We start from the raw sequence: 25,112 nt of genomic DNA, 5'->3' as shown, positions 1-25,112 counted from the left end.
ATGGTTAAGAATCGTGATGTTGAGGCGGTGGAAACTGTGAAGACCATCATCAAGAATAATCCCAAGACTAAACATGTCAATGTGGAGGAACTACTGATCAATACTAAGAACCTTGAACCTGGTGTTGTCATTGTTGTAAGTATCAATAACAATGTTTTAATACATACCCACTTAGGAACTACTGATCAATACTAAGAACCTTGAACCTGGTGTTGTCATTGTTGTAAGTATCAATAACAATGTTTTAATACATACCCACTTATCCTTATTTAAAAACAAATAAAATAAATTAGGTAGTTCATGTTAAAAAGAAGAGCTTAGCTTAGGTACCACCCCCTTCTGTATCTGATCAATGATTTTATTATTATTCACTTATCCTTATTTAAAAACAAATAAAATAAATTAGGTAGTTCATGTTAAAAAGAAGAGCTTAGCTTAGGTACCACCCCCTTCTGTAACTGATCAATGATTTTATTATTATGAATTTATTTATTTGAAGAAGTTTGATAGAGAGAACTGTAACTGCTAAGGTCTTATGGTCCCGAAATCAAAGAGAGAAGGAAGACATATCCTGTCTTATGACGGAGGGAAAGCCAAGTTAACTAGAGAGGTCTTATCGTTCCAAAGCGAAGAGAGAGGAAGACAGGATAGGAGAAAGCCAGCCGATCCGAGAACATTATCAGTTCAGGATAAAATCCGCCCCAGGCGGAAATCGAACCCGCCCTAGCACTTACAAGGCAGACGCGTGATAGAGAGAACTGTAACTGCTAAGGTCTTATGGTCCCGAAATCAAAGAGAGAAGGAAGACATATCCTGTCTTATGACGGAGGGAAACCCAAGTTAACTAGAGAGGTCTTATCGTTCCAAAGCGAAGAGAGAGGAAGACAAGATAGGAGAAAGCCAGCCGATCCGAGAACGACATTATCAGTTCAGGATAAAATCCGCCCCAGGCGGAAATCGAACCCGCCCTAGCACTTTCAAGGCAGACGCGTTTTTTACCAACCAAGCTAACTGGGCTGGCCTGAACAATGAATTCAATTTGGATACTTATTGACGTAGCCTGCCACGTAGGACAAAAGAGTCCCTTTTTGGGCAGTAGTGCCAATATTTTCATTTATATGTATTTCTCATACCATGGGCTGGCCTGAACAATGAATTCAATTTGGATACTTATTGACGTAGCCTGCCACGTAGGACAAAAGAGTCCCTTTTTGGGCAGTAGTCCCAATATTTTCATTTATATGTATTTCTCATACCTATATGATTGCATTTCATTGCAGGGCTATCTCAAGACTCTTCAACTGGCCCTGAAATCTTGGACTTTGCTGATAAGACTTGTGCACTCCTCAATTTGTTGGTAAGTTGATAAACTTATTGAAAGTAGGTATTGAAAAGAGAACTCAGATGTCTCCGTTCTTTGAGATGGGGGGAAAAAAGATAAATGTAGGCAGTAAAAATCTAGCGAGATTAGACCCTGCGAGATCGAAAAAAAGCGCGGATCTTGCGAGATTGCGGACACGCCGACCCTATTCAATTAGGAAAAGCCTAGAAAGAAGAAGAATAAAATTGTAGAACTTTGCTTGTTGTAAATACGGTGGTGGGAGGTATTGCTTAGACTGCTGGGGTGAAGGGACTTTCCAGTCCTTTCGGGCAGGACGAGCAACGTATATCTTGTAAGCATGATTTATTACTCCATTTTCCTTTCAGATGTGTTATACCAGAGTGCGAGGACCCCAGGAATAGTTCCTACCTAACGCCTTGGCTCAAGAGTGCTGTTCCCTACAACAAGGATGGCTATCCTCAGACATGTTACCGCTATGCCGTCCGAAATCCAGGACAACAAGGATCTGATATGTGCAACCCGAGTTACTTTGATTCAAGTCAAGTTGTCAAGTGCAACTCTTGGGTGTTTGAAAGCAAAGAAACAAACCTACTCAATGAAGTAAGTGCTTTGATTTAGAATCTCGGTAAGTATTATTGTAGGTAATACCTAGGTCAGCCCAAAGTAATCACCCTAGTTAGGGCTGATTGAGAGGCTGACGAAAAACGCCGACCCCGTCTGTACATGGGAAAAGGCGAAGAAGTGTTCAAGTTTGTCCATTGCATTTTACTTTTTGCCTGGCGGTACGTACAGCGTATTAGTATGTCTGGCTGGGGGACGTTAAACAGGGAGTATACCAGCCTGAATTTCCCTTGCTAAAGAAATAGTAAATGTTGATTGCGAAGGGCATCCACTCGTAAAATTTGTAGCCAAAACCAAACGTCAGCCCAAAGCAATCACCCTGGGGCTGATTTAGAGGCTGGCGAAAAACGCCGATCCCGATTGTACACTCGAAAAGGCGAAGAAAAACGTACAGCATATTACCTCTATACTTCCGGGTTTATGTATATTGTATACCTTTACCACTCTGGCTCTATCGTCGGCAAAACCAATGCCAATAAATAAATGCCGTTTCTTTGTGTCATTTTATCACAATTTTGGTGCTCACATTTATATTACATAGCTACTCATTTTCCTCACGAGATTGAGTGGGCCTGAATCAATCATTTGCATGATACAAATTTTTTGACACCGCCGGGAATCGAACCCGGGTCGCCCGCGTGCAAGGCGAGCGCACTGACCACTACGCTATAGGAGGTGACTTTCCTCTCTTGAATTTCTGTTCCAGAATACGTCACTGTTCGTCTAATCCTGTTCCTGTTAAGCATGACCGGTGTGACGTCATCATACGCTGTCCTGTACATGAGCACGGTAGCTATGTTCCCCACGCCACTGAGGCAGTCACTATTGGCGTTCTGTAGTATGGTGGGCAGAATGGGCCATGTGTTGGCACCTCAAACCATGCAACTGGTAAGTGTGGACAATTATCCGCCTCCGCCGGAATAAAAGAGTCAACAAATTAAGTATCCAATTTTCAGCTCAACTCCATACACCAAAAGCCCAATCTGAGGCTTAGCTGTAGGGGCTAGACAGCCCTAAAGGATGGATTGAGCTTTCTACATCAAAACTCTCTCTGTCGAAAAAAAGCAAAGCAATGTCGAGGATAGTTTGTATCTGGATGGGTTCAACTGTAGAATAGAATAGCAGTAACTGCGGATCAGGAGTCCTCTTCAAACTCTTGTCCTAGGAGTAGGTCCAGGATAGAATATACCTTGTTTATACTGCCAGCATAGGACTCAAAAGTCCAGCATAGAAACTGAAAAGTCTAAATTTTGTCTGTATTGTTCATTTTATTCCTTACAGGGCTCTGAGGTGACGCTGCTGATATTTGGCTGTGTGGCGTTTGCTGTTGCATGTCTTACTATGTTCCTGCCTGAAACGTTTCATTTAGAGCTACCCGATACCATCAAGCAAGCCGAAAGCGTTGGGGCCGAAACAACAAAAGCCAACAAGAATACTGAGTGCTGACAACAAGAACACTGAGTGCTGACAACAAGAATACTGAGTGCTGAAACAAGAACACTAAATACTGACACATTGATGGAACCAAAACATATCCTTGGTTGGAGTAGCGAGGGAGATTTTTGGGCAGTTGGGGTGAAAAATGTTGCAGAAGTAACTTGGGACTTTGCTACAATTACTACATATTTTGCTTGAGACTTTGATATTGATACAGTTTTACAGTTGCATCCATTCGCTATTTCGCTACAAGAATCGAGTATTTTTAATGTTTACCTACTTTTATATCTGTATCGATCTATTTATAATTTGTTCAATTGTAAAGAATTATACCCTGTAAGGGTAAGAAAAGTGGAAAAAAATATACCTAAGTATATCTGAGGTTAAAAATGTAAAAAAGTGTATTTGAATTTGTCTACTGTCTATTTTTCATTTTGAGAAGGAAAAAAATGGATTAGAGCAATTCTATTCCGCAGTTTGTTCCTAAATTCCTAACGAGAGTTGATAATGATTTGTTAATTGTTATAGATAAGAACAGGAGATTAGTATGACACAGGTTATTTTGTCATCTTCAAGTGATTGTTGCATAATCTTCAAAGCACCAGTTCTCAATGGATCACTTAAGAAACAATGCACGTGGTTTGTATCTGGGTGGATGACCATCTGGACAATCGCATGCTCCATTCGGACTCTGGGTGAGGTTAGTATGAGTTGAGTAGGCGAGTACTCGGATAGATTGTAGCCAAATAGAGGCTGAAACCCCGTCACTAAAAACCTTAGAAAGTATATACACTTCTTCCTAGCCTTTTCCTATTTAAATAAGTCCGGCGTTTCTTGTCAGTCTCTTCAGGCGGCCTTATTGTGTACCTACCTCATGTCCTGATAAAATCACCTATTTAAATAAGTCCGGCGTTTCTTGTCAGTCTCTTCAGGCGGCCTTATTGTGTACCTACCTCATGTCCTGATAAAATCATAAAAACAGTGACGTAAAACCCATAAAAGAAAAAGTGACGTTAAACCCATGAAAAAGTGACGTTAAACCCACAAAAAAGTGACGTTAAATCCATAAAAAAGTGACGTTAAACCCATAAAAAAGTGACGTTAAACCCATGAAAAAGTAACGTAAACCTATAAAAAAGTGACGTTAAACCCATGAAAAAAGTGACGTTAAACCCATAAAAAAGTGACGTTAAACCCATAAAAAAGTGACGTTAAACCCATAAAAAAGTGACGTTAAACCCATAAAAAAGTGACGTTAAACCCATAAAAAAGTGACGTTAAACCCATAAAAAAGTGACGTTAAACCCATAAAAAAGTGACGTTAAACCCATAAAAAAGTGACGTTAAACCCATAAAAAAGTGACGTTAAACCCATAAAAAAGTGACGTTAAACCCATAAAAAAGTGACGTTAAACCCATAAAAAAGTGACGTTAAACCCATAAAAAAGTGACGTTAAACCCATAAAAAAGTGACGTTAAACCCATAAAAAAGTGACGTTAAACCCATAAAAAAGTGACGTTAAACCCATAAAAAAGTGACGTTAAACCCATAAAAAAGTGACGTTAAACCCATAAAAAAGTGACGTTAAACCCATAAAAAAGTGACGTTAAACCCATAAAAAAGTGACGTTAAACCCATAAAAAAGTGACGTTAAACCCATAAAAAAGTGACGTTAAACCCATAAAAAAGTGACGTTAAACCCATAAAAAAGTGACGTTAAACCCATAAAAAAGTGACGTTAAACCCATAAAAAAGTGACGTTAAACCCATAAAAAAGTGACGTTAAACCCATAAAAAAGTGACGTTAAACCCATAAAAAAGTGACGTTAAACCCATAAAAAAGTGACGTTAAACCCATAAAAAAGTGACGTTAAACCCATAAAAAAGTGACGTTAAACCCATAAAAAAGTGACGTTAAACCCATAAAAAAGTGACGTTAAACCCATAAAAAAGTGACGTTAAACCCATAAAAAAGTGACGTTAAACCCATAAAAAAGTGACGTTAAACCCATAAAAAAGTGACGTTAAACCCATAAAAAAGTGACGTTAAACCCATAAAAAAGTGACGTTAAACCCATAAAAAAGTGACGTTAAACCCATAAAAAAGTGACGTTAAACCCATAAAAAAGTGACGTTAAACCCATAAAAAAGTGACGTTAAACCCATAAAAAAGTGACGTTAAACCCATAAAAAAGTGACGTTAAACCCATAAAAAAGTGACGTTAAACCCATAAAAAAGTGACGTTAAACCCATAAAAAAGTGACGTTAAACCCATAAAAAAGTGACGTTAAACCCATAAAAAAGTGACGTTAAACCCATAAAAAAGTGACGTTAAACCCATAAAAAAGTGACGTTAAACCCATAAAAAAGTGACGTTAAACCCATAAAAAAGTGACGTTAAACCCATAAAAAAGTGACGTTAAACCCATAAAAAAGTGACGTTAAACCCATAAAAAAGTGACGTTAAACCCATAAAAAAGTGACGTTAAACCCATAAAAAAGTGACGTTAAACCCATAAAAAAGTGACGTTAAACCCATAAAAAAGTGACGTTAAACCCATAAAAAAGTGACGTTAAACCCATAAAAAAGTCGAAGAAGAAGAAGATTGTAGGTAATAGGCCCAGATATTTGACGCGGTTTGATATTTATTTATTTACACACTTCAACGGGCGGACCCTTTACTAGATACATAGAGGGAACTTTAACTACTGAGGTCACATGGTCCGGAAATCGAAGAGAAGAGCTATCACGAAACGAATTTTATCTGTTAGGATAAAGTCCGCCCCGAGCGGAAATTAGACCTAGATTCCCTACCTAATTATTTTTTAACTACTCGTATGACTCGTAATTAACTAGATAGTTACCTAAAATTAACCGTAAAACCAGACTTAACCAACGCATGTCCATATTTTCAGTTCAACTTGGAGTGCGATGACAACAAGTGGAAATTGGCACTAATCGGTTCTCTGGATGGATTTGGAGCCCTCATTGGAACGCCTGTTTGTGCTTTTGTGTCTGACAAGTAAGTGGTAATTTGATCCAGGCGGGGGGCACATCTGAGATACGCCTCTTCCAATACTCTGCAATAGGTACCTACTTTATGTGCTTTGTCTTTGCTTCAGGTTTGGTGTGGTGTTCCTATGGTACGGTTCGTTACAGCAAAGTGTCTCAATCTCGGGTGATAAGCACATGAACGTCATCTTCTCAGCTTTGGCTCAAGTCCCTGGCTATGCTCTGTCAGGTTTATCAATACACGTAGGACACAAGATCACAATGTTCGGCTCCCTACTGTTGTGTTCAAGTAAGCCTAGAAAGAAGAAGAATAAAATTGTAGAACTTTGCTTGTTGTAAATACGGTGGTGGGAGGCATTGCTTAGACTGCTGGGGTGAAGGGACTTTCCAGTCCTTTCGGGCAGGACGAGCAACGTATATCTCGTAAGCATGATTTATTACTCCATTTTCCTTTCAGATGTGTTATACCAGAGTGCGAGGACCCCAAACTTTTTGCCTGTCGGTACGTACAGCGTATTAGTATGTCTGGCTGGGGGACGTTAAACAGGGGGTAGATCAGCTTAGTCTGGCTGGGGTATTTTGAACAGGGAGTATACCACCTGAATTTCCCTTGCTAAAGAAATAGTAAAGGTTGATTGCGAAGGGCATCCACTCGTAAAATTTGTAAAAGCCTAGAAAGAAGAAGAATAAAATTGTAGAACTTTGCTTGTTGTAAATACGGTGGTGGGAGGCATTGCTTAGACTGCTGGGGTGAAAGGACTTTCCAGTCCTTTCGGGCAGGACGAGCAACGTATATCTTGTAAGCATGATTTATTACTCCATTTTCCTTTCAGATGTGTTATACCAGAGTGCGAGGACCCCAGGAATAGTTCCTACCTAACGCCTTGGCTCAAGAGTGCTGTTCCCTACAACAAGGATGGCTATCCTCAGACATGTTACCGCTATGCCGTCCGAAATCCAGGACAACAAGGATCTGATATGTGCAACCCGAGTTACTTTGATTCAAGTCAAGTTGTCAAGTGCAACTCTTGGGTGTTTGAAAGCAAAGAAACAAACCTACTCAATGAAGTAAGTGCTTTGATTTAGAATCTCGGTAAGTATTATTGTAGGTAATGGGTGTTTGAAAGCAAAGAAACAAACCTACTCAATGAAGTAAGTGCTTTGATTTAGAATCTCGGTAAGTATTATTGTAGGTAATAGGTAATTAAACATAGGTGTAAACAAAGAATGTACAATGAATGATGAAATACAATTAAATTGAATGAAAATATAGAAAAATCAACATTGGGGTTTTTAAAGTAATATTGCTAAGTTTTTGGCTACCACTAATACTTGAGTAGGTATATCAAGAATCTGTCTTTGTTGACACTCTTAAAGAAATAAAAATAATCTAATAAATACCTACCAACCTATTTAGGTTCAAAGTTGATCAACTCAATGTTCCACTAAAGTCACTGGAAAAAGAAACAATTTCTTTCAAAAACTTTATCAGGCGAAGAAAAACGTACAGCATATTACCTCTATACTTCCGGGTTTATGTATATTGTATACCTTTACCACTCTGGCTCTATCGTCGGCAAAACCAATGCCAATAAATAAATGCCGTTTCTTTGTGTCATTTTATCACAATTTTGGTGCTCACATTTATATTACATAGCTACTCATTTTCCTCACGAGATTGAGTGGGCCTGAATCAATCATTTGCATGATACAAAAATCACCCTAGGGCTGATTTAGAGGCTGGCGAAAAACGCCGATCCCGATTGTACACTCGAAAAGGCGAAGAAAAACGTACAGCATATTACCTCTATACTTCCGGGTTTATGTATATTGTATACCTTTACCACTCTGGCTCTATCGTCGGCCTTAAGGCAAAACCAATGCCAATAAATAAATGCCGTTTCTTTGTGTCATTATATCACAATTTTGGTGCTCACATTTACATTACATAGCTACTCATTTTCCTCACGAGATTGAGTGGGCCTGAATCAATCATTTGCATGATACAATTTTTTTGACACCGCCGGGAATCGAACCCGGGTCGCCCGCGTGCAAGGCGAGCGCACTGACCACTACGCTATAGGAGGTGACTTTCCTCTCTTGAATTTCTGTTCCAGAATACGTCACTGTTCGTCTAATCCTGTTCCTGTTAAGCATGACCGGTGTGACGTCATCATACGCTGTCCTGTACATGAGCACGGTAGCTATGTTCCCCACGCCACTGAGGCAGTCACTATTGGCGTTCTGTAGTATGGTGGGCAGAATGGGCCATGTGTTGGCACCTCAAACCATGCAACTGGTAAGTGTGGACAATTATCCGCCTCCGCCGGAATAAAAGAGTCAACAAATTAAGTATCCAATTTTCAGCTCAACTCCATACACCAAAAGCCCAATCTGAGGCTTAGCTGTAGGGGCTAGACAGCCCTAAAGGATGGATTGAGCTTTCTACATCAAAACTCTCTCTGTCGAAAAAAAGCAAAGCAATGTCGAGGATAGTTTGTATCTGGATGGGTTCAACTGTAGAATAGAATAGCAGTAACTGCGGATCAGGAGTCCTCTTCAAACTCTTGTCCTAGGAGTAGGTCCAGGATAGAATATACCTTGTTTATACTGCCAGCATAGGACTCAAAAGTCCAGCATAGAAACTGAAAAGTCTAAATTTTGTCTGTATTGTTCATTTTATTCCTTACAGGGCTCTGAGGTGACGCTGCTGATATTTGGCTGTGTGGCGTTTGCTGTTGCATGTCTTACTATGTTCCTGCCTGAAACGTTTCATTTAGAGCTACCCGATACCATCAAGCAAGCCGAAAGCGTTGGGGCCGAAACAACAAAAGCCAACAAGAATACTGAGTGCTGACAACAAGAACACTGAGTGCTGACAACAAGAATACTGAGTGCTGAAACAAGAACACTAAATACTGACACATTGATGGAACCAAAACATATCCTTGGTTGGAGTAGCGAGGGAGATTTTTGGGCAGTTGGGGTGAAAAATGTTGCAGAAGTAACTTGGGACTTTGCTACAATTACTACATATTTTGCTTGAGACTTTGATATTGATACAGTTTTACAGTTGCATCCATTCGCTATTTCGCTACAAGAATCGAGTATTTTTAATGTTTACCTACTTTTATATCTGTATCGATCTATTTATAATTTGTTCAATTGTAAACAATTATGCCCTGTAAGGGTAAGAAAAGTGGAAAAAATATACCTATATCTGAGGTTAAAAATGTAAAAAAGTGTATTTGAATTTGTCTGATTGTCTATTTTTCATTTTGAGAAGGAAAAAAAAAAATGGATTAGAGCAATTCTATTCCGCTGTTTGTTCCTAAATCCCTAACGAGAGTTGATAATGATTTGTTAATTGTTATAGATAAGATTGTTATAGACAGGAGATTAGTATGACACAGGTTATTTTGTCATCTTCAAGTGATTGTTGCATAATCTATCACCTTTTTTAAACAAAGTATACAATACCTAGATATCACAGCTAGCAAAATAATTCTTGATTTTTTCCCCGTTAGACGAGATTTTGATACTAGGATTAAACTAAAATTTTAGTAGACACGTGCTGCGTGTAGGTGTCTCACAAATACATATCACTCTAAACTGTGCGCACCTCTCTAGTAAATCTGTCGGAGTTTAGACTTTAGTTCAAATCAAAGTAGTTTTTCGGCGTGATCGACTCGAGGTGTGTTTTCCTTTCGGGAAACGGAACCCATTGCCTTTTGGAAACTGAAATAGCGCCTGTACTAAACCATAGGAAATCCAAGATGGTACTCCATCGGAATAGATTCCGTTCCCGAAAGGAAAAAAAACCTCTGGTATAATGGTATTCCAGAGTTAAAGTGCCTTAAAAGAGAAAAAACGGAGCCTTTGAAAGTTCGCTCTTTTGCCTAAATGTGTTTTCATAGCATTCACAGTTGTAATTGTAATTTCGTTCTTGAAAAAAAAAAAGTATACATTAGGTACCTACCTACAACCTACAGGTTGTGTATTTTGAAATGACAGTTCCTAAACCCGCTCCTACTTTGGATTCGCTGTTGTTGGAATCTGGATATCAAATAAAGAACTATATTATTCTCGGATACCCTAGTGTACTGGTTGTATCTTTCGCGTTATCATACATCTTCATAACAGCTGATCTCAAATACAGGTAAGTAATCCTTTGAATTAGGTACTTTGGTATTATTGGTTTCACAAGAGCAGATATTAGCAACCTTATGCTTCCATTCACGTTACAGTTAGATAGTAGCCCATTTAAGAGTTGGGGCTGCCAGCCTAGTTAGCTTGATTGTTAGCGCGTTTGCCTTGTAAGCGCTAGGTCGCGGGTTCGTTTCCCTTCCTGGGCGGATTTTATCCTGCAGGGATGAGGTTCGTACCTCGGAACGGCTGGCTTTCTCCTATCCTGTCTTCCTTCGATTTCCGGACGATAAGACCCTAGCAGTTAGAGTCCCCTCTATCAAACCTCTTGAAAAATAAGTAAAGAGTTGGGGCAACTATTTATCAATATTAAACTAACAACTTATAGGAACAGTAGCTAAGTGAGTACTCCATGATCTATCCATTTCTGGTTGAAACAACATTTTTGCAGATGTCTGATACCCGAATGTGAACACGCGGCAAACACATCCTATCTGACTCCCTGGCTCAACCATGCTGTGCCATATAAAGACGGCTATCCCCAGAACTGCTTTCGTTATGGCCACATAGGAGAGGGCAATGGCTGTAACCCAACATCGTTCAATAGGAGTCATGTAATCAAGTGTAATGCTTGGGTATTTCAGACCGATGAGGTTAATCTACTTAACGAGGTGGGTGTGAACTTAATTAGAACATTACCCTATTTATAGGTACTGCCAGAATGAGACTTGAAAAGGCTGAAGTTATTTAAAAAGGGAGGATACCAGCCTGAAATTTCTCTTGCTAAAGTTAATTGCCAAAACCAAATTTCAGCCCAAAGCGATCACCCTAGGGCTGTTTGCTGATATTTGGCTGTGTGGCGTTTGCTGTTGCATGTCTTACTATGTTCCTGCCTGAAACGTTTCATTTAGAGCTACCCGATACCATTAAGCAAGCCGAAAGCGTTGGCGCCGAAACAACAAAAGCCAACAAGAATACTGAGTGCTGACAACAAGAATACTGAGTGCTGAAACAAGAACACTAAATACTGACACATTGATGAAACCAAAACATATCCTTGGTTGGAGTAGCGAGGGAGATTTTTGGGCAGTTGGGGTGAAAAATGTTGCAGAAGTAACTTGGGACTTTGCTACAATTACTACATATTTTGCTTGAGACTTTGATATTGATACAGTTTTACAGTTGCATCCATTCGCTATTTCGCTACAAGAATCGAGTATTTTTAATGTTTACCTACTTTTATATCTGTATCGATCTATTTATAATTTGTTCAATTGTAAACAATTATGCCCTGTAAGGGTAAGAAAAGTGGAAAAAATATACCTATATCTGAGGTTAAAAATGTAAAAAAGTGTATTTGAATTTGTCTGATTGTCTATTTTTCATTTTGAGAAGGAAAAAAATGGATTAGAGCAATTCTATTCCGCTGTTTGTTCCTAAATCCCTAACGAGAGTTGATAATGATTTGTTAATTGTTATAGATAAGATTGTTATAGACAGGAGATTAGTATGACACAGGTTATTTTGTCATCTTCAAGTGATTGTTGCATAATCTATCACCTTTTTTTAAACAAAGTATACAATACCTAGATATCACAGCTAGCAAAATAATTCTTGATTTTTTCCCCGTTAGGCGCTTTAACTTGACGAGATTTTGATACTAGGATTAAACTAAAATTTTAGTAGACATCACGTGCTGCGTGTAGGTGTCTCACAAATACATATCACTATAAACTGTGCGCACCTCTCTAGTAAATCTGTCGGAGTTTAGACTTTAGTTCAAATCAAAGTAGTTTTTCGGCGTGATCGACTCGAGGTGTGTTTTCCTTTCGGGAAACGGAACCCATTCCCTTTTGGAAACTGAAATAGCGCCTGTACTAAACCATAGGAAATCCAAGATGGTACTCCATCGGAATAGATTCCGTTCCCGAAAGGAATGATTTGTTAATTGTTATAGATAAGAACAGGAGATTAGTATGACACAGGTTATTTTGTCATCTTCAAGTGATTGTTGCATAATCTAGGTATCACCTTTTTTAAACAAAGTATACAATACCTAGATATCACAGCTAGCAAAATAATTCTTGATTTTTTCCCCGTTAGACGAGATTTTGATACTAGGATTAAACTAAAATTTTAGTAGACACGTGCTGCGTGTAGGTGTCTCACAAATACATATCACTCTAAACTGTGCGCACCTCTCTAGTAAATCTGTCGGAGTTTAGACTTTAGTTCAAATCAAAGTAGTTTTTCGGCGTGATCGACTCGAGGTGTGTTTTCCTTTCGGGAAACGGAACCCATTCCCTTTTGGAAACTGAAATAGCGCCTGTACTAAACCATAGGAAATCCAAGATGGTACTCCATCGGAATAGATTCCGTTCCCGAAAGGAAAAAAAAACCTCTGGTATAATGGTATTCCAGAGTTAAAGTGCCTTAAAAGAGAAAAAACGGAGCCTTTGAAAGTTCGCTCTTTTGCCTAAATGTGTTTTCATAGCATTCACAGTTGTAATTGTAATTTCGTTCTTGAAAAAAAAAAAGTATACATTAGGTACCTACCTACAACCTACAGGTTGTGTATTTTGAAATGACAGTTCCTAAACCCGCTCCTACTTTGGATTCGCTGTTGTTGGAATCTGGATATCAAATAAAGAACTATATTATTCTCGGATACCCTAGTGTACTGGTTGTATCTTTCGCGTTATCATACATCTTCATAACAGCTGATCTCAAATACAGGTAAGTAATCCTTTGAATTACTTTGGTATTATTGGTTTCACAAGAGCAGATATTAGCAACCTTATGCTTCCATTCACGTTACAGTTAGATAGTATACCCTAGTGTACTGGTTGTATCTTTCGCGTTATCATACATCTTCATAACAGCTGATCTCAAATACAGGTAAGTAATCCTTTGAATTAGGTACTTTGGTATTATTGGTTTCACAAGAGCAGATATTAGCAACCTTATGCTTCCATTCACGTTACAGTTAGATAGTAGGCCCATTTAAGAGTTGGGGCTGCCAGCCTAGTTAGCTTGATTGTTAGCGCGTTTGCCTTGTAAGCGCTAGGTCGCGGGTTCGATTCCCTTCCCGGGCGGATTTTATCCTGCAGGGATGAGGTTCGTACCTCGGAACGGCTGGCTTTCTCCTATCCTGTCTTCCTTCAATTTCCGGACGATAAGACCCTAGCAATTACAGTCCTCTCTATCAAACCTCTTAAAAAATAAGTAAAGAGTTGGGGCAACTTGCTATTTATCAATATTAAACTAAACAACTTATAGGTACAGTAGCTAAGTAGGTATCTATCCATTTCTAGTTTATTATTATTATTATTTTAATTATTTTTTATTTAATAGGTTTGACAAAGGGAACTGTAACTGCTAGGGTCGTTTTCATTATTGAAAGCATGTTTACTTTCAATTTTCAAAATTACACCACAATTGATCAAAAATTGTGTAAAGATCAAACAGTTCATTACTATCAACTGGTTACTGGCTGCCAATACATGGTACAGAGAAAGTTAATTTTTACTTACACCAAATAATGTGACAATAATTCTTGACAGTTTTTCCGCAAACCCTTGGCCTTCATAGTCCTGGAATATACAATTTATTTTATTAGCAAGGAGTACATAATTTCCTGTGTAAAAATTCATTTTTAAGTTAGATTATTAGAGAATATCTATGTGGGTAAAGGGAATCTATAAGTACTTAGGGAACCTATAAGTATGTAGGCATTGGAATCAGTCCAAATTTTCAAAATAATTGCCTTTAGAGTCCACAGTTTTTCCGCAAACCCTTGGCCTTCATAGTCCTGGAATATACAATTTATTTTATTAGCAAGGAGTACATAATTTCCTGTGTAAAATTTCATTTTTAAGTTAGATTATTAGAGAATATCTATGTGGGTAAAGGGAATCTAGAAGTACTTAGGGAACCTATAAGTATGTAGGCATTGGAATCAGTCCAAATTTTCAAAATAATTGCCTTTAGAATGTGGGTAAAGGGAATCTAGAAGTACTTAGGGAACCTATAAGTATGTAGGCATTGGAATCAGTCCAAATTTTCAAAATAATTGCCTTTATTTGGATTCACGACTGGAAATGGGTCTTGAGATTCCTTTACGGGAGTGGTACCCTCCTGTTCTTTTACTACTGGTAAGTTCCTATCGAAACTATCGGGTAACAGAGAGGTTATCTGGTACCCAATAGATTCTGGCCTGTTAGAGGAAGGTCACTTTGTAAGATGGAAAGAAGAAGATGAAAAAATTCCAAGTTATTCATTGTAGCTCGGTTCAACTATTAAAAATAAACGACCCTAGTTATCTAGGGCTCCAAGTACCTACTGGGGCACCCTGAGTCCTAGGGCCTTTAGGATTATCTATGTCCCCAACATAATGCCTGGCTTGGCTTAACTATTCAAAATATGTTTGTTCGTTTACTTTTATGTACCTACGTTATTTACCTGCACCTGCATAAATTTGAAGCTTACCATCCTTCTACATAACATATGTTAACCTAGGATCACTCCAGAATCAATGAGATGGCTCGCTATCAAAAACCGCTCCTCAGAAGCTGAACAAGTGGCCAAGAATCTACTCAAGAAACATCCTCAAATACAACATGTGGACTTGAAAGCTGTGATTCGTGTTGATAAGGAGCTTGACCCAAAGGAAGTGAACATGGTGAGGGAACGGATAATGATGCTTTTCTCGGCGTTTGCCGCTATACCGCCCTTAGATTTTTTTTTTTTAATTAATAAATGAAATAATACCTAATAAAAATAGGGAGCTTAGGGAGAGGAAACCATTACTCAGAGATGAACGTTGAATAACATTTTAGATTTTTGATAATAATAAATAAAGATCAGGATGAGATTCTAAAGAAAATAATGATAATAAATGAAATAATACCTAATAAAAATAGGGAGCTTAGGGAGAGGAAACCATTACTCAGAGATGAACGTTGAATAACATTTTAGATAATAATAAATAAAGATCAGGATGAGATTCTAAAGAAAATAATGGAGAAAAATTTTCTAATTTTCTCAGAAAATTAGTTGAACCCGCCAAGTTGGACCCCGAACCACAGCTGGGTAACTTGAAATTAAATATTAAACTGATAGGAAGAAAAACGTCTCCTACTTTAGAGTACAGTAGAGTCAATTACCAATTACCATTGTTTTGACAGCTTCAAAAATTAAAACGGGTCCGAACACATTATCACAGTAACTATTGTTGCGTTTTGTCAGAGCTCATAAATTCACTTACCTACTGAGTGATAGGAAGAAAAACGTCTCCTACTTTAGAGTACAGTAGAGTCAATTACCAATTACCATTGTTTTGACAGCTTCAAAAATTAAAACGAGTCCGAACACATTATCACAGTAACTATTGTTGCGTTTTGTCAGAGCTCATAAATTCACTTACCTACTGAGTTTTTTTTTATATAATTTTCAGGGATACATGGCTGCTTTGCGGTTGACGTTATCATCTTCTAAATTGTTGTTACGACTGGTACACTCTTCATCATGTTGGTATGTGATTCAGAGGGTAAAAAGCAAAACTCTTTCAGCTTAATTAGACTCGTGACCCGGAGACTAAAGGGTTCAAGTTCAAGTCCTAGTGACTGGTACACTCTTCATCATGTTGGTATGTGATTCAGAGGGTAAAAAGCAAACTCTTTCAGCTTAATTAGACTCGTGACCCGGAGACTTAGGGTTCAAGTTCAAGTCCTAGTAGTTCGTATCCTGGAAATTTAGTAGTGTCAGTTTCGAAGTGAACAATTTACAAAAGCTTAGCGATATTTTAGGATTAGGACCTTTTTCCCGTGGTTGAACATGACTAAATTTTGCTACTAGCTGCATCTTTGGATTTATTTCGATCTAAAGTCCCCGCTGGATTGAACGACAAAACTAATCCTTCGATCCGGTATTTCGAAGTGAACAATTTACAAAAGCTTAGCGATATTTTAGGATTAGGACCTTTTTCCCGTGGTTGAACATGACTAAAATTTGCTACTGGCTGCATCTTTGTTTGGATTTATTTCGATCTAAAGTCCCCCCTGGATTGAACGACAAAACTAATCCTTCGATCCGGTGTTGTTGCATGTGTTGAGTTAAAATCCAGAATTGGACTTCGAAGTTGTGTTCACACATAGTCGACCGGCCATCCATCGACATCGACTGAACCGTCCACACTGCCTCGATAACATAATTTCTCCTCTTAGATCGACAGCCGGTCGACTATGTTTGTACACACTTTTTAACAACTAAAATATTCACTTTCCTGCTACAGGATTGGTATTGTGTTTCTTTGGTATGGCATCATACAGCAAAGTGTATCCCTGTCAGGCGACAAACATCTCAACTTCATCTATTCAGCCCTAAAGTAATCACCCTAGTTAGGGCTGATTGAGAGGCTGACGAAAAACGCCGACCCCGTCTGTACACGGGAAAAGGCGAAGAAGAAGAAGATTGTAGGTAATAGGCCCAGATATTTGACGCGGTTTGATATTTATTTATTTACACACTTCAACGGGCGGACCCTTTACTAGATACATAGAGGGAACTTTAACTACTGAGGTCACATGGTCCGGAAATCGAAGAGAAGAGCTATCACGAAACGAATTTTATCTGTTAGGATAAAGTCCGCCCCGAGCGGAAATTAGACCTAGATTCCCTACCTAATTATTTTTTAACTACTCGTATGACTCGTAATTAACTAGATAGTTACCTAAAATTAACCGTAAAACCAGACTTAACCAACGCACAGTTTGTCCATATTTTCAGTTCAATCTCAACTCCATACACCAAAAGCCCAATCTGAGGCTTAGCTGTAGGGGCTAGACAGCCCTAAAGGATGGATTGAGCTTTCTACATCAAAACTCTCTCTGTCGAAAAAAAGCAAAGCAATGTCGAGGATAGTTTGTATCTGGATGGGTTCAACTGTAGAATAGAATAGCAGTAACTGCGGATCAGGAGTCCTCTTCAAACTCTTGTCCTAGGAGTAGGTCCAGGATAGAATATACCTTGTTTATACTGCCAGCATAGGACTCAAAAGTCCAGCATAGAAACTGAAAAGTCTCGATCCGGTATTGTTGCATGTGTTGAGTTAAAATCCAGAATTGGACTTCGAAGTTGTGTTCACACATAGTCGACCGGCCATCCATCGACATCGACTGAACCGTCCACACTGCCTCGATAACATAATTTCTCCTCTTAGATCGACAGCCGGTCGACTATGTTTGTACACACCTTTTAACAACTAAAATATTCACTTTCCTGCTACAGGATTGGTATTGTGTTCCTTTGGTATGGCATCATACAGCAAAGTGTATCCCTGTCAGGCGACAAACATCTCAACTTCATCTATTCAGCCCTGGCCCAGATACCAGGCTATTTAGCGTCCTCTTTCTCCCTCAAAGTTGGACTACGACCAACCCTGATCGTATCGTTATTCATGTGTGCTGCTGTATGCCTTCTCTTCTACTTTGTGTCAGCAGGTAAGGTGGTCAGGCAATGCGTGTTAGATCTAAACTAGGGAGGAAATCAAGTTCCTATGAATTATAGGGGTACGAACATACAGAGAGTGTGAACCATGAGAGCGTTCGATATGGCTTGCTAGAGCCATAAGAAATACCTGACAAGATTGAAAAAAAGCTCGGAGGTCCATTCTTGAAAAAGGAGTTCTACTTTTTTTTTACAAGTACCTATAACCTAGTTGTATTCAATTATGTGACTTTTTCAGACAACATACGAAATTTCTCTTTGGACTGGCAGCGGGTGTGCGCCTCCCAGCACGCTTGATAAATACATAAAAGTCTAACCTATTCATACTCCTTATTGCCGGGATGCGAGAGGAAAAATGGCCTAATGGTCAAAGATCCCGACATTTGCAACATACATACATAACCTATTCATAATCTCTTTCCTTTCATTCCTACAGATCATGTAGTGTTCCGTCAGACCCTGTTCTTAATAGGAATCACGGGGATTACGTCCGCCTATACCGTGCTCTATGTGAATACAGTGGACATGTTTCCTACTCCCCTACGTCAGTCTTTACTCGCGTTCTGTTCCATGATAGGACGAATCGGCCAAGTTATTGCACCTCAAGTGTTTCTTCTAGTAAGTGCTTCTTTACTTATTTTTTTTTATTATTATTATTTAAGAAGTTTCCATTTATTTATTATTCGATGCAAATCGCTCAATATAAATAAATGGTATACATTGGTATACATACACATCCGTAAAAGCCGGAGTTCGTGTGACGAATGGGAACAATATCAGATGGCTTGCTAGAGCCATAAGAAATACCTGACAAGATTGAAAAAAAGCTCGGAGGTCCATTCTTGAAAAAGGAGTTCTACTTTTTTTTTTTACAAGTACCTATAACCTAGTTGTATTCAATTATGTGACTTTTTCAGACATCATACGAAATTTCTCTTTGGACTGGCAGCGGGTATGCGCCTCCCAGCACGCTTGATAAATACATAAAAGTCTAACCTATTCATAATCTCTTTCCTTTCATTCCTACAGATCATGTAGTGTTCCGTCAGACCCTGTTCTTAATAGGAATCACGGGGATTACGTCCGCCTATACCGTGCTCTATGTGAATACAGTGGACATGTTTCCTACTCCCCTACGTCAGTCTTTACTCGCGTTCTGTTCCATGATAGGACGAATCGGCCAAGTTATTGCACCTCAAGTGTTTCTTCTAGTAAGTGCTTCTTTACTTTTTTTTTTTATTTAAGAAGTTTTCATTTATTTATTATTCGATGCAAATCGCTCAATATAAATAAATGGTATACATTGGTATACACATCCGTAAAAGCCGGAGTTCGTGTGACGAATGGGAACAATATCAGGAATATGTTCATATAGGCAGTAATTTAGGCTTGTACACATTTTTTGTAGCCAACAATTCAGCTCGTACGCCGAAGGTAATAGGGTCGAAATTTTCTCGGCTTTGTGCTGGGGGATTCCAGGTTAAACTCAGTCTCATGAAGACAATGGAGAAGCTGCTTGTATGTGAGAAGCAACTAGTGGGGGGCACAATAGGTCAAAAAGGCGATTGATGATATGATCGAACACCTGTAATACTGAAGATATTTATTTCTTAAAACTGCCTTTTTTTCTGAAGCTCGGCTTTGTGCTGGGGGATTCCAGGTTAAACTCAGTCTCATGAAGACAATGGAGAAGCTGCTTGTATGTGAGAAGCAACTAGTGGGAGGCACAATAGGTCAAAAAGGCGATTGATGATATGATTGAACACCTGCAATACTGAAGATATTTATTTCTTAAAACTGCCTTTTTTTCTGAAATAGAACTAAACTTCTGTTTCATTACAGGGTGTTGATACGCCACTACTGTTGTTTGGCGTGGTGGCATTAGCTGTGGCAGCTTTAGCTGTTTTCCTACCCGAGACATTAAATATGGAACTCCCAGACACTGTAAAACAAGCGGAAAATGTTGGATTGAAACGTGTCACTTAAGTTGAGGGAAACAACCCACATCATTGACTGAGCTAGGAAACGTTTGAGAAGCATGCTAACCTGCTACTCTTATTATTCGTTTTAGTGCATCCTTCCTTTATTATTACCACAGTAATAAAAAGGTATAAGGGACGGACTATTGTATTCCCTTCGGTGTCTGTCTGTGTGTCTGTCTTATCCAAACCTAGTCGACCTATATATCAAATTAAAGGTCTTTTTACCAGGAGCACGAAAGTGGTGGTGCAAATTTCGTCCAGAGAGAAAAAAAAAAGGTTTTTGAAACGTGTCACTTAAGTTGAGGGAAACAACCCACATCATTGACTGAGCTAGGAAACGTTTGAGAAGCATGCTAACCTGCTACTCTTATTCTTCGTTTTAGTGCATCCTTCCTTTATTATTACGACAGTAATAAAAAGGTATAAGGGACGGACTATTGTATTCGCTTCGGTGTCTGTCTGTGTGTCTGTCTTATCCAAACCTAGACGACCTATATATCAAATTAAAGGTCTTTTTACCAGGAGCACGAAAGTGGTGGTGCAAATTTCGTCCAGAGAAAAAAAAAAATGGTTTTTGAAGGATTTTTTTTACATTTTCTCACACAAATGAGCTCTGATCTTGAAATTTTTCGCGACGACCTATGAACTCAAAGCGAGAAAGTTTTAGATAACAGTCGTTAATTTAAGACCGGTTTCAGTGTCATTTTTGTTAAGCTACGCCGAGCAAGGCCAATAAATGGATGGGTGACTTGAGCATTATATTGGTAGTTATTAGGACCGCGCGAAGCCTCAGGAGCGCGCAGCGCGACCGTAAACAAAGGAGCGCGAAGCGCGACCATATGCACAGGAGGGACGGACCCGGCTTGTTGATTATAGTTACGTTTCAGAAATTTCAAACAATGCTGTGAATCATGTTGTTTTTGAAATATTTCGGGGAGATTTTTTTATTAATGTATAAAATTAACACTAATTATCAGTAGATATAAACAATAAACACACCGGCTTGTTGATTATAGTTACGTTTCAGAAATTTCAAACAATGCTGTGAATCATGTTGTTTTTGAAATATTTCGGGGAGATTTTTTTTATTAATGTATAAAATTAACACTAATTATCAGTAGATATAAACAATAAACACCTTTCTGGTTGAAACAACATTTTTGCAGATGTCTGATACCCGAATGTGAACACGCGGCAAACACATCCTATCTGACTCCCTGGCTCAACCATGCTGTGCCATATAAAGACGGCTATCCCCAGAACTGCTTTCGTTATGGCCACATAGGAGAGGGCAATGGCTGTAACCCAACATCGTTCAATAAGAGTCATGTGATCAAGTGTAATGCTTGGGTATTTCAGACCGATGAGGTTAATCTACTTAACGAGGTGGGTGTGAACTTAAGTAGAACATTACCCTATTTATACTGCCAGAATGAGACTTGAAAAGTTCCTTTACTTTACCTACTCCCGCAGATTACTTACTTATGAATATCTGGCTGAAGTTATTTAAAAAGGGAGGATACCAGCCTGAAATTTCTCTTGCTAAAGTTAATTGCCAAAACCAAATTTCAGCCCAAAGCGATCACCTGAGAGGCTGGCCGAAAACGCCGACCCTGTCTGAAGAGTCTGAACACGGGAAAAGGCGAAGAAGAAGACCAGTTTTGTAAAACGAGATAATTATTTCTACTTTCAGTTTAACCTCGAATGTGATGAGAACCGATGGAAGTTGACCATAGTGGGATCTATAGACGGACTTGGTGCTTTGTTAGGCTCCCCATTTTGTGCATTCATATCTGATAAGTAAGTACGAAGTTTTATTGGCATAGTTTTGAGCTGAAGCACAGTAAGTTGATGCCTTGTGCACAAAAAAATTACACCGGTACCTTCCTATATATTTCGATTGAAGTTCCCGAATGGATATGCTAATAAACACAATGTGTTGTATATCAATTAATTTGCTTGACATATTCTTGTTAAAAATATGTCACAGAATTTAAAGTCAGTGATAAAGACATTGGTGGTAAAGTTCAATATTGAGTACAATATACTTTATGAATAACACTCATACCTATCAAGCATCAATAATGTAATTGTAATGATTTCCTTTTTTGTTTTATCAATGAAATTTGAGATCATATTGTGCACTATTACACCATATTTGTAAAGAGTGTACCATACTTATTGTCCTAAAGGACTTCATGAAACAGTTATTGAGATTTGCTCCATAGATTAAGATACATTAACCATCTGACTGTGAAACCAGGCATGATAAAATCTGATAAATATCTCTGACACACACTTTTTATTGAAACATTTATACACAATCGTTTTTGAACAGCTTGTAAAATTGGTACTTATTTCATACCTACCAGCAAGGTGCAGATACAAAATAATACAATGGAATGAACAGTTCAAGCATTCACAAAATGCAATTTCATTTCTTCTTTTTATTCTTACTGCTTGACTGGTCATCAGTATTTCTTGGTTTCTGCCAGTTCAGAGGTTTTCTTCTGTACATTGGCCATGGAGGTACAGTTAACTAGAAAAAAAGAGAGAGTCATCAGTATTTCTTGGTTTCTGCCAGTTCAGAGGTTTTCTTCTGTACATTGGCCATGGAGGTACAGTTAACTAGAAAAAAAGAGAGCAAAAACAAATAAATATTTTAATGAAATTCATGTCTTAATTTTCCTGGTGAACTTACAATAAATATTTGGGGAGGGCTGGGTTTAACATAGTTTTTGTGACACTCCATTTTTGTCAAGGCATACCTTTACCTTGGGATGAACTTAATTGAATAAAATACTGATGAAGTTTGTAACCTATATTTAAGGAATAATTTTCCTTTTTTTCTTAGTTTATCAATTTGAATGAATACTTGGACCTACAATATCTTTCATATGATATTGAAGAAGATACTTACAACTGATGCTAGGATAAATCCAGCAAACAATATCCAACATGTTTGTGAGAAGTGTTGTATAATGTATCCCCAAATCAAACCAACAGCCTGTAAAATATGCAGTGAAAATTGTAAATTTTATTTCAAATATAAGAATACTACAGCTACTTTTACTTTCCTTATCCTATATTTTTGTATTCAATGTCAAAAACACCATTTGTGGCAATGCTTAGAGATAAAGCAAAATACCTCATCCCTAGTTATCTAGGGCTCCAAGTACCTACTGGGGCACCCTGAGTCCTAGGGCCTTTAGGATTATCCATGTCCCCAACATAATGCCTGTTTCCCTAGTTATCTAGGGCTCCAAGTACCTACTGGGGCACCCTGAGTCCTAGGGCCTTTAGGATTATCCATGTCCCCAACATAATGCCTGGCTTGGCTTAACCGTTCAAAATATGTTTGTTCGTTTTGTACCTACGTTATTTACCTGCATAAATTTGAAGCTTACCATCTTTCTACATAACATATGTTAACCTAGGATCACTCCAGAATCAATGAGATGGCTCGCTATCAAAAACCGCTCCTCAGAAGCTGAACAAGTGGCCAAGAATCTACTCAAGAAACATCCTCAAATACAACATGTGGACTTGAAAGCTGTGATTCGTGTTGATAAGGAGCTTGACCCAAAGGAAGTGAACGTGGTGAGGGAACGGATAATGATGCTTTTCTTGGCGTTTGCCGCTATACCGCCCTTGGATTTTTTTTACTCAACTCCATACACCAAAAGCCCAATCTGAGGCTTAGCTGTAGGGGCTAGACAGCCCTAAAGGATGGATTGAGCTTTCTACATCAAACCTCTCTCTGTCGAAAAAAAGCAAAGCAACGTCGAGGATAGTTTGTATCTGGATGGGTTCAACTGTAGAATAGAATAACAGTAACTGCGGATCAGGATTCCTCTTCAAACTTTTGTCCTACGGGAACTCTTGACGTTCGCACGCTTGATCCTTTCGATATGACGGAATAAGGCTCTAGTGAACATGAACCCTTATGAATCTCATTAATTAAATTTCTTTCCACTGTTCCAGGTTTGGTAGGAAGCGGGCACTTTGCTTCTTTTCCATGTGCTGCGTTATTCTGGGATTTATTCGCTCCTTTTCAGTCAACTACATCATGTACGCTGTTCTAGATTTCTTCAACGAGTTCTTGGATTTTGGCATTTTTGGGACCTCATTTGTTCTCTGTAAGTTTGAAATACACTTCAATTTGTTGAAATTATGCACGTTGAAATCTTTTTCTGGTCCTGCTCAGGCTGCGTGAAGTTAATGTGAGTAGGTGGGCTTGTCCCCGAATGGAGGGCAAAACGCCCGTCACTACAAACCTTAGCAGTTAACCTACGGGTAGGTCCAGGATAGAATATACCTTGTTTATACTGCCAGCATAGGACTCAAAAGTCCAGCATAGAAACTGAAAAGTCTAAAATTTTGTCTGTATTGTTCATTTTATTCCTTACAGGGCTCTGAGGTGACGCTGCTGATATTTTTTGATTTCCAAACTTCTGTTAAAATCCTCCGCATCCTTGTAGAACCAACAACAATAAGAAACAAAAACTTAACCAAGTATTCAAAATTAAATACGCATGAGCTTTGAAAGAATTCCGAACCCGAAATAACAGAACGTGCACAAGCTAGGCAGTCATGTTGTTCACTAAACACAGAGAAATATTCCACTCTCGAACTTCCAACTAAAGATTGTAAAGTGTATAAAACAGGTATTACTGAGGTAGATATAAACTATAAAGCCCAAGCACTGAAGCACTCTGACTGCAAACTATGATATTGGTAAATAAGAACCACATGTCACTTGATCAGTTTTTGAAACACAGGAGGAAGTCGTACCAGTTCATACTACACATTCAGTAACATCAGACGAAATTGATACACATAGCCAGTAGTTGGGTTTGCTGAAACCGAAGTATGCATAAGTACCGGCATACCAATGGATATTTCGCCTTTCTTCATTCAAGATTTTATAAGGTGAGTCCACACATAGTCGACCGGCCGTCGATCGATGTCGATTTTACCGTCCACACTGCCTCGACAACATAGATTCACCTCGTCGATTGATATCGATCGACAGCCGGTTGACTGTGTTTACATAAAGCCCG

The 25,112-nt window shown here is 38.6% G+C and overlaps 2 protein-coding genes across 2 annotated transcripts; one reads left to right on the top strand and one right to left on the bottom strand.

The window, feature by feature from the left end:
• LOC103515142 lies at positions 1-20,236 on the top strand. Its single transcript, XM_026827921.1, has 19 exons — positions 1-135; positions 1,281-1,357; positions 1,642-1,942; positions 6,319-6,425; positions 6,526-6,696; positions 6,873-6,917; positions 7,249-7,487; positions 8,533-8,714; positions 9,108-9,225; positions 10,430-10,574; positions 11,013-11,232; positions 13,444-13,459; positions 14,616-14,715; positions 15,080-15,242; positions 16,017-16,093; positions 17,849-18,060; positions 18,504-18,689; positions 19,076-19,278; positions 19,910-20,236. The coding sequence occupies exons 1-19, from the start codon at positions 1-3 to the stop codon at positions 20,051-20,053; spliced, it is 2,841 nt and encodes a 946-aa protein (XP_026683722.1). The 3' UTR covers positions 20,054-20,236.
• Positions 20,237-21,098: 862 nt separating this feature from the next.
• Positions 21,099-23,362, bottom strand: LOC103515141 (signal peptidase complex subunit 1). Its single transcript, XM_008480064.2, has 4 exons — positions 23,324-23,362; positions 22,970-23,074; positions 21,983-22,588; positions 21,099-21,187 (listed from the first exon to the last, which is right to left on the bottom strand). The coding sequence occupies exons 1-3, from the start codon at positions 23,360-23,362 to the stop codon at positions 22,484-22,486; spliced, it is 249 nt and encodes an 82-aa protein (XP_008478286.1). The 3' UTR covers positions 21,099-21,187; positions 21,983-22,483.
• Between the last annotated feature and the right edge of the window lie 1,750 nt (positions 23,363-25,112).

The sequence above is a fragment of the Diaphorina citri genome, unplaced genomic scaffold (genome assembly GCF_000475195.1).
Source record: "Diaphorina citri unplaced genomic scaffold, Diaci psyllid genome assembly version 1.1 scaffold1283, whole genome shotgun sequence".
Lineage (NCBI taxonomy): Eukaryota > Metazoa > Arthropoda > Insecta > Hemiptera > Psyllidae > Diaphorina > Diaphorina citri.
Note: the sequence above shows the minus strand (reverse complement) of the source record. Positions and strands in the feature narration are given on the sequence as shown.